We start from the raw sequence: 13,451 nt of genomic DNA on the forward strand, positions 1-13,451 counted from the left end.
CAAGTTACTACAGAACCTCGTAGGTCTTCCAGAGTACGGTCCACACCAGAGTGGTATGGTAATCCTGTTCTGAAAGTCATGTTACTAGACCATGATAAACCTACGAACTATGAGGAAGCGATGATGAGCCCAGATTCCGCAAAATGGCTAGAGGCCATGAAATCTGAGATAGGATCCATGTATAAGAACAAAGTGTGGACTTTGGTAGACTTGCCCGATGATCGGCAAGCCATAGAAAATAAATGGATCTTCAAGAGGAAGACGGACGATGATAGTAGTGTTACTATCTACAAAGCAAGACTTGTCGAAAAAGGTTTTTGACAAAGTTCAAGGTGTTGAATACAATGAGATTTTCTCACTCGTATCGATGCTTAAAAGTCTGTCCGAATCATGTTAGCAATTGCCACATTTTATGAAATTTGGCAAATGGATGTCAAAACTACATTCCTTAATGAATTTATTAAAGAAGAGTTGTATATGATACAACCAGAAGGTTTTGTCAATCCTAAAGGTGCTAACAAAATGTGCAAGCTCCAGCGATCCATCTATGGACTGGTGCAAGCATCTCAGAGTTGGAATATACGCTTTGATAAGTTGATCAAAGCATATGGTTTAATACAGACTTTTGGAAAGGCCTGTATTTACAAGAAAGTGAGTGGGAGCACTACAACATTTCTGATAAGTATATGTGAATGACATATTGTTGATCGGAAATAATGTAGAATTATTCCGCAAATCATAAAGGAGTGTTTTAAAGGAGTTCTTTAAAAGAAAAACCTCAGTAAAAGCTACTTACATATTGAGCATCAAGATCTATTGAGATAGATCAAGACGCTTGATAAGATTTTCAATGAGTACATACCTTGGCAAGATTTTGAAATAGTTCAAGATGGAACAGTCAAAGAAAGAGTTCTTGCCTGTGTTGCAAAGGTGTGAAATTGAGTAAGACTCAAATCCCGACCACGGCAGAAAATAGAAAAGAGAATGAAAGTCATTCCCTATGCCTCAGTCATAGGTTCTATAAAGTATGCTATGTTATGTACCAGACCTATTGTATACCTTGATCTAAATTTGGCAAGGGAGTACAATAGTGATCTAGGAGTAGATCACTGGACATTGGTCAAGAATATTCTTAGTGGGGACTAAGGAAATATTTCTCGATTATGGAGGTGATAAAAGAGCCCGTCGTAAAGAGTTACATCGGTGCAAGCTTTCACACCAATCCAGATGACTCTAAGTCTCAATCTGGATACATATTGAAAGTGGGAGAAATTAGCTAGAGTAGCTCCGCGAAGAGCATTGTAGACGTAGAATATTTGCAAAGTACATACGGCTCTGAATATGACAGACCCGTTGACTAAACTTCTCTCACAAGCAAACCATGATCATACCTTAGTACTCTTTGGGTGTTAATCACATAGCGATGTGAACAAACCCTTTGGGTGTTGATCACATGATGATGTGAACTATGGGTATTAATCACATACAGATGTGAATATTTGTGTTAAATCACATGGCGATGTGAACTAGATTATTGACTCTAGTGCAAGTGGGAGACTGAAGGAAATATGCCATAGAGGCAATAATAAAGTTATTATTTATTTCCTTATATCATGATAAATGTTTATTATTCATGCTAGAATTGTATTAACCAGAAACATAATACATGTGTGAATACATAGACAAACATAGTGTCCCTAGTATGCCTCTACTTGACTAGCTCGTTTTTCAAAGATGGTTATGTTTCCTAGCCATGGACAAAAGAGTTGTCATTTGATTAACGGGATCACATCATTAGGAGAATGATGTGATTGACATGACCCATTCCGTTAGCCTAGCACTTGATCGTTTAGTATGTTGCTATTGCTTTCTTCATGACTTATACATGTTCCTGTAACTATGAGATTATGCAACTCCCGTTTACCGGAGGAACACTTTGGGTACTACCAAACGTCACAACGTAACTGGGTGATTATAAAGGAGTACTACAGGTGTCTCCGAAGGTACATGTTGAGTTGGCATATTTCGAGATTAGGTTTTGTCACTCCGATTGTCGGAGAGGTATCTCTGGGCCCTCTCGGTAATGCACATCACTATAAAGCCTTGCAAGCAATGTGATCAATGAGTTGGTTACGGGATGATGCATTACGTAACGAGTAAAGAGACTTGCCGGTAACGAGATTGAACTAGGTATTGGATACCGACGATCGAATCTCGGGCAAGTAACATACCGATGACAATGGGAACAACGTATGTTGTTATGCGGTTTGACCGATAAAGATCTTCATAGAATATGTAGGAACCAATATGGGCATCCGGGTTCCGCTATTGGTTATTGACCAAGAATAGTTCTAGGTCATGCCTACATAGTTCTCGAACCCGTAGGGTGCGCACGCTTAAGGTTTCGATGACAGTTATATTATGAGTTTATGAATTTTGATGTACCGAAGGAGTTCGGAGTTCCGGATGAGATCAGGGACATGACGAGGAGTCTCGAAATGGTTGAGACATAAAGATCGATATATTGGACGACTATATTTGGAGTTCGGAAAGGTTCCGAGTGATTCAGGTATTTTTCGGAGTACCGGAGAGTTACGGGAATTCGCGGGGAGTATATGGGCCTTATTGGGCCATACGGGAATAGAGGAGAGAGGCTGAAAGGAAGGAGGCGCGCAGCCCCCCTCTGGTCCGAATTGGACAAGGGGTGCGGCCCCCTTTTCCTTCCTCCTCTCCCCCTCTTTTCCCCTTCTCCTACTCCAACAAGGAAGGAGGGAGTCCTACTCCCGGTGGGAGTAGGACTCCCCTTGGCGCGCCCCTACTAGGCCGGCCGCCCCCTCCCCCCTTGCTCCTTTATATACGAGGGCAGGGGGGCACCTCTAGGCACAACAACAATTGATCCCTTGGATCTCTTAGCCGTGTGTGGTGCCCCCCTCCACCATAATCCACCTCGATAATATCGTAGCGGTGCTTAGGCGAAGCCCTGCGTCGGTAGTGCATCAAGATCGTCACCACGCCGTCGTGCTGACGGAACTCTCCCTCGACACTCGGCTGGATCGGAGTTCGAGGGACGTCATCGAGCTGAACGTGTGCTAGAACTCGGAGGTGCCGTAGTTTCGGTGCTTGATCGGTCGGGCCGTGAAGACGTACGACTACATCAACCGCGTTGTTCTAACGCTTCCGCTTACGGTCTACGAGGGTACGTGGACAATACTCTCCCCTCTCGTTGCTATGACATCACCATGATCTTGTGTGTGCGTAGGAAATTTTTGAAATTACTACGTTCCCCAAAACAAATGGGCCAAACGTGCACGCTAAGACAAGAAGAAACTTAACACGAATCTCAAAGCAGTGAGCGAACGGCCTGCTTTCAAAACTGATTCAACGGGACTCTTTGGCTATCAATATTAACATAGAAAAAATACATGAATCTCACAGCACTAATTATTATCACAAAAATCCATAAAATAAAATACAGTATTGCTTATAAAAGTTGCACATACTTAAATTAAAGACAAAAATGAAAAATTATGGAGTTATGAACGAAAATACATTTATTTTGGAAAAAAAATTAAAACACTTTTAAAACTAAAGCTGGGATGCTAAAATGCTCAACACAAATTATTTTTTTAAAAAAATAATAAAGAAACTTACAAAAAAATGTTGAAAAAAAATAAGTGAGACTTGTAAAGAAAATCAATAAGACACCAAAAATAAGTTTCACTATGATTCACAGGGGAGAAATCAATTGTATTAAAGAAGTTTCAGCATATGAAAAAATTCATTTCATAAATAAAAAAGGGAAAAAACAATTTTATCGGGTGACTTTGAACCAACAATTGATATGATCTATGAAATGAAAAGATCAATCAAAGAAATTGTTGATCACCCAGACTGGAAAATGAAAATTCAAACTCACAACACAACTATAAAAAGATATAAAAAAATTCAAAAACCTCAAATACAAAACATTTACAGCAGAACATACACAAGCAAATAGTGAAACATACACAACATTATGAACAAAAATGGATTTATTTTGGAAAAAAAATTAAAACACTTTTAAAACGAAAACTGGGATGCTAAAATGCTCAACACACATTTAAAAAAAAATAATAAATAAACTTACAAAAAAATGTTGAAAACAAAATTAAGTGAGACTTGTAAACAAAATCAATAAGACACCGAAAATAAGTTTCACTATGATTCACAAGGGAGAAATCAATTGAATTAAAGAAGTTTCAGCATAGGAAAAAATTCATTTCATAAATAAAAAAGGAGAAAAACAATTTTGTCGGGTGACTTTGAACCAACAATTGATATGATCTATGAAATGAAAAGATCAATCAAAGAAATTGTTGATCACCCAGACTGGAAAATGAAAATTCAAACTCACAACACAACTATAAAAGATATAAAAAAATTCAAAAACCTCAAATACAAAACATTACAGCAAAACATACACAAGCATTACAACATAAACACAGATGGAAAAAGACTAATAACAACTTAATTAAAAGACAAAGTAGAAACAGCATAAATGATAACCAGTCTTTCCTTCAGTCCTCGACTTAACTACATACTAACAATCGTCCCTTTTCAGTCTTCAACTTAACTACGCGGAGCTTAATGTCTTAACAACATTCAACCCAAAAGGAAAAATAATTCCAAACACATGAGCCATGATAAGTTCCATCCTGCGAATGTAAAAGAACCCTCTACAGCAACTACTTTCTCAGACTAAACTGCATGGCCATTGCTTCCACCTACAGAAGGCGCTGGAACACAATTGAGACTGAACGATCATAAGTTGACTCGTCAAATGTGATTAGCACAACATTGTCTTTCTCATATTGAGTGGCTGAGATGAACTCGCTGAAACTGGTCTTCTCAATCACCATCCTCCCATCTTGCTTGCACAGCTGGAAAGATGATGGCATGATAACATGTGTATGTCCCAGGTGAGCTTCCAGATGGATTCAAGCACTAGTTGGTATGTCAACAAACCTCCTCAAGCTAGACACAACAAACTTTGGGATTTTCTGTGATGCAGTAAAAATGAAAACTTATATAAATCAATAATGAAGATGATTGTAAAATGTTCTACAAAATAAACACAATACTGACCTAAACTATACACATCGACATGAACAATGAAACTTAAACTACAAATAAGGCAGAACATCAAAGTCTTCATCAACATTGTAAATGTTTTAACTGTACTCAAAAGTGAAGAAAATATAACCCTAAAATCACAATTTTATCAAGGGTAAAAATTATAATCTAAAAATCTAATTACTAAAATTGAAATACTAAAATAAAAATACCTAACTCAAAACTAGAAAAATATACTACATTTCACAACAGCAAAAAGATACAAATTAGTCTCAGTGCTATCAAAGTTAAGAGTAGAATATAAAAACACAAATAACCTAACAAGCATGCATCTATTATGATGTCAAAAATAGTAACCATAGAATCAGAGAAGCTAATTCTTAAAATTCAACTACTGGAAATTTAAAAGTTGCAGATTCATGAAACTCAAACTTGCAATGCTTAAACAACAGGAAAAAGATAATAAAAACTTGAAAAGTTATGAAAGTGCAAAACCTACCATGGTGAACTTCATAGTATTTGTGGCAGTCATTACATGGACGAATGGACTGCAGCGTAGAAAGCTTGATGACCGGAATAGTGAACGTACAAGCAAGCGATTGTTGTGGTAGTTGAACTCCAGTCCACGGGGCATTACAGCAGAGCAAACTAGTTCATACCTTGCATTACTGAGGTTTTCAAAAGCTACAAAAAATAAACACATACAAATATAAGAATGAGTAATCATCTATCAAAACAATGCAACTGAAAAGTAGAAATAAACAAAATATGATAAAAGTAACACATACAAAAGAACAGAAACTCACCAACAGAAGGTAAAGGAAGAATCCTTTCGCCATCACAGAAAGTCTCTACTTTTAGGTCAAAGCATGAGTTGTCCAGGGTAAAGACCAACCGATCTCCAGCACGAAGGGCATAATCATTGCTGAACTCAAACCAAGCACTGCCACAAAACTTTGAGTAGTTGCCTCGATGCTTAAAGTCTGAAGCATAGGACCTATTCTCATAAGTGAGTATAGCAGGCTCTGTTCTCTTGTGCTTGAAAGTAGTTGCAATATGCCGGTGCTCTGCAATATAATCGGCTAAGAAAAGCCTCACATTGCATGGGATATACTGAAAAAAACAAACAGGTGAAACAAAAGAAAACAAATTAAAAATATATCAAGAAAAAGAAAATTGCATGCTAAAAAATTACATACTAAATAAAAACAACAAAGGTTTTACAAAATGTAGTGAATATATCATTATTGATACTTTTAAATCAATGAACCAAAACTGCATGAGTTACTGGATGTAGATACATAAAGGAAAATGAAAAGTGAATTGACAAACTACAACAACAGCAATACATATAATAGCAAAAAATGTATACACTATACAAACATCAACTACTCATAATAACATTGCTGTTATCATAATTTAAAGAAAACTAAGCTCAATTTCTTGGATCTACTCACCGTCCTCCTAAAACAATACTGGTCAAGAACAACCTCAAACACTTCCAACACTTCATCAGTTGGCACAAGTGGAAGGCATGCGGCACCAGGGCAACGACAAACTGGACAACCCATACTGAAAAAAGGAAAAAGGAGAATAATTATTCTACATTAATAACTTCTAAAACAAGATATTATTCTCAATCAATGTGAAAAAAAATACAAAATATAAAATAATATTCTACATTAATAACTTATTTGAACTTAGTTTGCATTACAATTACTGGAAGAAACAAACTTACACAAACTACAATTGAACATTCAGACATCTAACCTTGAATATCAATAACAGAACAGAAACTACAAACTTGCACAACTGCATAATTAAGATATATACATATCCTAAAACATAAGAAACAATCAAATAAAGAAAAAACTTGAACAAAAATAACAATTATAACTATTCACATAAAGTAGGACGCTCTTGATTAGTTCATAGAACCTCATCTTTCAGGATAAAAAACAATTGAACGCACTTAGTAATGCATAAAATTAAGTGAATTCTAATGAAATTGCACATCAAACATCTACAAAAACTACAGATTAGACACGAAAGAAGCTCAAAACGAAGCTCAAAACTACAGAATCCCTCAAAAACAAACCTTACAGGAACTACATAAGCATCTTAAGACATCTAACCGTGCAATTCAGTTACGTAGAGTGCTAAAACCTTGATTAGTCATGCATAACTTAGTCATCTTAAAGAAGCTCAACTTTTAACAATAAAACAACTAAGAGCACTTAGTAGTTCATAACTACAAAGAATTCTAAGGAACTCACACATCAAAAACATATAAAAACTATATAGTGGACACAAACAAACTCCAACTAGATTCTAAGTAACTTGCACAACAACAAGCTATACAACATCACACACCCTGTACATATCTAGTCAACATGCATCCTCATATTGGGCTGTTACTAGACCTGAAACTTGAACAGAAAAAGGAAGATGCTTTCAAATCAGAAGCCCTCAAAAAGAAACTTATAGATTAAATATCTATGTATATGACCTATAATCTGCATCATAATAACAAACATAGAAAAGAAAAAGATTGCATCTTTGGACAAATACAAGACACACAGAATGTCAAAAATAGATCTCCTCACAGCGTGTACATCACAACCCTAAAAACCTACTCATATACTATGCTCTGTTCCTCCCATTCATAACTTAAAACAGTAATAACGAAATAAAAAGATAAAAACCCTAAACCAAACCCGAGATTGGAACAAAACATAACAAACGCCTCTAATTAAACAGAGAACAAACCTATGAACTACTACTAAAACAACAAAAAAAACCTCGAAAACCAAGATCTGAGCAGTAAAAAACAGATAAACAAACATGATTTGAATCAGAGATATAAGCAAAAACAAATCCTAAATAAGACACGAAAACAACACATAAAACAAGAGTCAAGAACCAGAAATACCTCAAAGAGGACTACATGCAGCACCGCAATCCGTCAGGAACGAAGCCCTCACCTGCAAAACAGAGTACAGAACAACAACAAAACAACCAAGCAATCAGATACAGAGGAGGAAAGGAGTAAATGAAGCAACAAAAAGAAAATCAGAAGAGAAACAATACACATATGAAGCAGATCGAGCAAGAACAAGACTAACCCTAGCTCTGGGCAGGAAGGGAGAAAGAACAAACACTGGAGCGGAGCAGTCGGGGGGGGGGGGGGGGGGGGGGGAGTGACTGACAAATACAGAGACGCGAAGGGATAAGAAGACTAGCCGCCGACGCTCGGGATTCCTCAAGCGGGCTGCGCGCTGGGCTCCAAGGCCTGTTAACGGGCGCGCAAACTCATAACAGGCACCCGCAGCGCAGAAACGAGCCCAATCACACGAATCGACTGACCCAGAAACAGTTTCAGTCGATTTTGACCAGCACCAGACGCAGCAAAAGAAAAAACTCAATTGCGAATCTCAAAGCACAAAACAACGGCCAGAAAATCGACTGAACCAAAATCAAAAAATCAGCTGACTGAAAAGTAGCTAATTCGAGCGGCGCCATGCACGCGACGAGGCCGACCTGCTAGCCGTCGCCGTCCAAGCCATCGGCGGCGGCCCATGCGATGGACCATGCATAGTTGGAAAGCAAGGTGCGAGGTACCCGGGGCCGGCCAGGATGTGCGTGCACGCTAGGCTATGGACCGCTTTGTCCGAGGAGTCCAACAGGCAAGGTGAGCCTCAACGGACTTCTTCGGCGCACTGATGATGCTTTCGGACGGGCGGAAGTCCGGGCATGGTTGGTTTCTCCGGAGAGGACCTATTCCCTTATTCCTCACGTGTGTATCTTCTTCACTGCCTGGATGTCGATCTGACGCAGGAAGCATGCTGGCTGCAAGGCGCGGCGGTAGCGGATGTGGGTGGCCTCCGGCCAATAGAGCCAAACGCGGTGGTGCCGACGGTCGGCAAAGTCCCGACAGAGTTGGACGAGCTCGCGCTCCACGAGCACGGTGATGGCCAGCGCGGGGCACCCGGAGCTGTTTTCACGCACCAGATCTACCAGCGTCGCCCCTTTCTCTTCCGCACCAGTTCCACACATTGCCGCCGGTTTCCTCCATGACCCCTACTCACCTCCATCCCATTCCCAGCCCCCATACACGCTGCCCGCTGGTGGAGCTCACCAGCGCCGTCATGGAGCTCGGCGGTGTTGGAGGCCCATTTTGCATATCTACCTCCTGAGTATCTGTTGGTGGACTGGACGCGGGGCGGCGCTGCTCCAGGTCCTCATGCCGGCGTGGTGGGTCGTCACTCCAGCGAGAGGAAGAAGGCGCATGCACGCGCCGATGTCCGCTGGATCCCATCGGCGTGGCCCAGGTGAGGTCGTTCTGCCCTATGTTCGGCGCCCCTCTTCTACTGTTGCTTCTTTACTCTTTTTTGAGCATCGGGGATTGGCGGCTGCGACGGAGCAGACTACTCCGTCGGCAACACCGCCGGTATCGGGTGGCCAATGCATGTGTTGTGCAGAGGGTGCTGATGCCGCCAGTCCACGGGCAACCATACGCCAGGCACCACGAGAGTCTCTGCCGCGTTAATGGCGGTCGCCCAACACGCGCAGACACTGTGAGGATTTGACGGAAGCGGTGGCCATAGTTGCACTGACCATTTCAGTCGCTCGGGGGAATGTCAGTGTGGCAGCCGGCGTGGATGACGTGATCGACTTGCATCTGTGTTGGTTGGTTGGTTTGGGCTTTGGAATGAGCCATTGCAAATGGATAGAATGTATGGTAGCGCCGGTTATTTGGGTATCATCAAGGGGGGGGGGGGTCTTTTCTTTCAAATTTTCAGTGATCACGAGTACAGTCACATGCATCAGAAGTAAATTGTCATGAGGAAGACGAGCTTCAGCATCATCTTGCATAGGTGAGCAAGATTGAGGAGGCCTTAAGTTAAGGTGTGAGTAGGCTTTGTTGTGACTACGTGGGCAGTCCACCCAAATCGCGTCATGCAGTTTTGGGCGTTTGTTCTGATGGAGGAGTGCAGCAACATGTAGATGTAGGGATGGTGGATCCGACATCTCTGCACGGCAAATTTGACAAATTTGACCTATAAACGAAATCAAATCACAGAATGAACTGTCCGTGAAACTGTTTCACGCGGCTGACCCGTGGCGCCTAGCTCTCAGGGGCTGCACTAGTGCAACGCCGGGGAGCTAGGCACTACACTAGTGCAACGCCTAGGAGCTAGGCGCTACACTGCGCCTAGCTCTCAGGCGCTACACACTGGCTTGGTAATTTTCTGAACACACGGGTGCGACGCTGGCCGTGTAGCGCCTATCTCTGAGGCGTTGCACAATGTAGTGTGGCGCCTTCGTGTCGGGCATCACACAAAAAGGTCAGCCGTGTGAAATAGTTTCACCGATAGTTCATTCTATGATTTAATTTCGTCTATAGGTCAAATTTGTCAAATTTGCCTCTCTGCACTGCCTGTAAAGTGTCACGTGCAGCAAAGCTATGATGTCACGCACAATCATTTCTATGTACCCATCTATCTTACGTAACCTCACAGTGTCAGAAAATCAGCTGGCGACTTTCCATCATGTTCTTTCTTTTTATGTAGCCTCACAGTGCCAGGAACTGTACGCCGCTGATGAATGAAACTGTCTTCATTTTATCCAGTAATTTGGAAACTAAAGCTTAAAAATTATCAAAATTTCCCGCAAAAACATCCATGTAATTGGCTAAATCAAGCGGCAGTGGAACTCTATGCGACACGCGGCTAAACGCGTATCTACGCAAGGGTCTAGAAGGTCCGCCATGCATGCACCGTAGTCACATCTACATTTCCATGCATATACAACTAATACAATAATCTACTCCCTCCATTCGGAATTATTTATCTCGAAAATGGATGTATTTAGAATTAAAATACATCTAGATACATCCATTTCTGCACAAGTAATTCTGAACGGAGGAAGTACCATGCACAATTGAATAAGCCATGCATAAGAGCATGTACAATGGAATCGAAGCATCACCATGGTACTGCCCCATCGCCTCCAACTAGACCCAGTGAGGTGAGGCCATAGATTAGTTTTCTCTCCTCCATCGCCAAGAGTTGAGGCCACCATTTTGTGGACCTGATATGCTGAGATCATCCTAGGTGGAGAAGTCCATCTCTCGCTTGCTTTCTCAGCTTTTCCCCTCTCCCCTTCCCTTTTCTGTGGTTTCTCTTGTGGAGCAGCAGCCTCCTCTGCAGGCTACGCCATGAGGTTTGGGGCGATCACTTTTTTTCCAACATGGCATCCGAACCTAGGTGGACAATGGGGCAGCAGGTCTGGAGCAGCCCGTTGGCCATGCCCTAAGTCACACCCACGGATCCACCTCCATATAAGTGGCTAATAAAATAATTTAGGAGTACCACACATGCATACGGCCACGCTCTCTCTTGCAGGTATTCACTTAAAAAGAATGTTAACCTCATAATATGCACTCAGCAGGCATGCAGCCGTTTAAAAAAGATTATAATTTTCAAAATCTTTACTTTCCTCCGCACCGTGCAAACAACAACAATAAATATCACGATCAAACAATATCAACCAATTCTTAAGCGACACCATGTATACATTCAAGTTTCATCTTCCCTTTTGAATATCATGAATTACCTACCCTCTTTTTGAGGAAAATACGTATATACATACGAGTACTACCTGTATCCGTCACATGAACAGACAATAAATCCAACGAAAAATTCATGTGCCACACACAAATAATGTCCCGCATGCATATTCTAAGATGATATGCTTGCATGCATGAAGTACATTCAGAATTAAAACCCGAGGCCACACCATGATGATCTAATTTAACAATACTTATTAATGTTTTTTAATCTTCTTGCATTGAGTTGCGCCACTTTAGCCAAAATAAATGATCCCCACTGGAGATGTATCAAACATGTATTTCCATGTTTGGTAGCATGCATCATGTGTGATGGCAGTAAATTTTTCTATCGTATTTTTTCCATATTCATAATTTTACATACAATAATCTTCCATCTTAAAGTAATAGCATTTACTTTAAAAAATAAACACAATGTATGTAACCAAACTGTATAGACGGGCGCGGCGTGCCGCCGCGCTGGCATAGGCTAGTAAGATGTTATTACTTCCAATATGTGAGTATTTGGATGTAATAACGTCTTATATTATGGTACGGAGGGAGTGGTTGTATAGAAAGAAAATAGAATCGTCAAATCAGGGTAAGTTGAGAAGATTGTGAGCGCCAAAGCCAGGATGAACACCAAAGATATGCCCTTTTATCCACCACCGTTCGTAATCTTGGGAGCAGCACCGAAAAGAAGAGCTCCATGTCCGCGCCGTCTCAAGTGTTACCCATGCCAACCCAAGCATATATTTTTCGCTGTCAAGTGGTACTCCCGCAAAAAAAAAAACCCGCAAAAAAAAAGTGGTACTCTGTCCATCGCTGATTCCCCTTTGATTCGATGTTTTTGCCATGGTCCTCCTTATGAGTAGCGGTTGTACCATATAGTAAGCGGATAGCTAATTCTAGCAACTGACGCATTCAGACAGTAAGTGGCATAATAAACCGCAACTAATTAAGAGGATTGATCTCCCCGGAAACGGCATGCTAATTCATCCCTGGAAATTAAGGACATAGACATACAGGCTTTAATCTAGCAGATATTGGCATGGTGATCCATAAGTAAACAAGGAACGTAATCCAGAAAGGACCAGAGCATAGCAAAGGCTAGCTACAAAGCAGACAAGTATATGTACACTGATAAAACATTTCAAGGATTCCCCCAGCTAGCAGCTAAGTTACAGCAGTATCAACTTAAGGCAGCAACAACAACATGACGATGAAAATGAATACCCAAGCATCTTGAATCACAAACAAAGTGCTTTTATTTACCCATAGCTGAAATAGCAGTACATTACATTGTTGAAATAAATAACGTGGAAATCAGTCCGAATAATATGGAAACACAGGTCGCTTGCAGTAAGTGTCGTCTTATCTAAAAGCCACCGTCGGAAATAGTTAGTACGCAATATGATCATACTTGATATGCAAAAACACACGAACAGCGGTAGTAGCAGCAGTGAATTCAGGCAGAAGCAGCAGGAGAAATGAAGCGCTGTACGTGTACGTGGAACTAGCAGTAGTACCACGTCGATCTTGCAAGAAAGAAGCAGAGGAAACCCTGAAGATATGTGGTACACAACAATTGATATGCATCTTCGGATGCATTGACGCCTTGTACCTCTGAAGCCTTTGTTTCCCTTCATCGGCCGGCAGACCAAAACAACGTAAGCGTCTTCCTTCCAGCTGGTGACCTACAAAACCAACATCGCATCGCAACACATCA

The 13,451-nt window shown here is 40.9% G+C and overlaps 1 protein-coding gene across 1 annotated transcript; it reads right to left on the reverse strand.

The window, feature by feature from the left end:
• Positions 1–4,510: 4,510 nt before the first annotated feature.
• Positions 4,511–8,291, reverse strand: LOC123083374 (uncharacterized). The gene is made up of 6 exons (XM_044505434.1): positions 8,238–8,291; positions 8,045–8,096; positions 6,570–6,684; positions 5,919–6,225; positions 5,612–5,796; positions 4,511–5,039 (listed from the first exon to the last, which is right to left on the reverse strand). Exons 3-6 carry the CDS (start codon positions 6,681–6,683, stop codon positions 4,977–4,979), a joined length of 669 nt encoding a protein of 222 aa, XP_044361369.1. The 5' UTR covers position 6,684; positions 8,045–8,096; positions 8,238–8,291; the 3' UTR covers positions 4,511–4,976.
• Positions 8,292–13,451: the final 5,160 nt, after the last annotated feature.

This window comes from Triticum aestivum, chromosome 4A (assembly GCF_018294505.1).
Source record: "Triticum aestivum cultivar Chinese Spring chromosome 4A, IWGSC CS RefSeq v2.1, whole genome shotgun sequence".
Lineage (NCBI taxonomy): Eukaryota > Viridiplantae > Streptophyta > Magnoliopsida > Poales > Poaceae > Triticum > Triticum aestivum.

Excerpts from the sequence above, each read along its gene's own strand:
- LOC123083374 (XM_044505434.1), bottom strand. The coding sequence starts at position 6,683 with ATGGGTTGTCCAGTTTGTCGTTGCCCTGGTGCCGCATGCCTTCCACTT. Across the intron at positions 6,226-6,569 it reads AGTATTGTTTTAGGAGGACG|TATATCCCATGCAATGTGAG; the intron begins GTGAGTAGATCC and ends TGTTTTTTTCAG. Across the intron at positions 5,040-5,611 it reads ATACTATGAAGTTCACCATG|AAAATCCCAAAGTTTGTTGT; the intron begins GTAGGTTTTGCA and ends ACTGCATCACAG.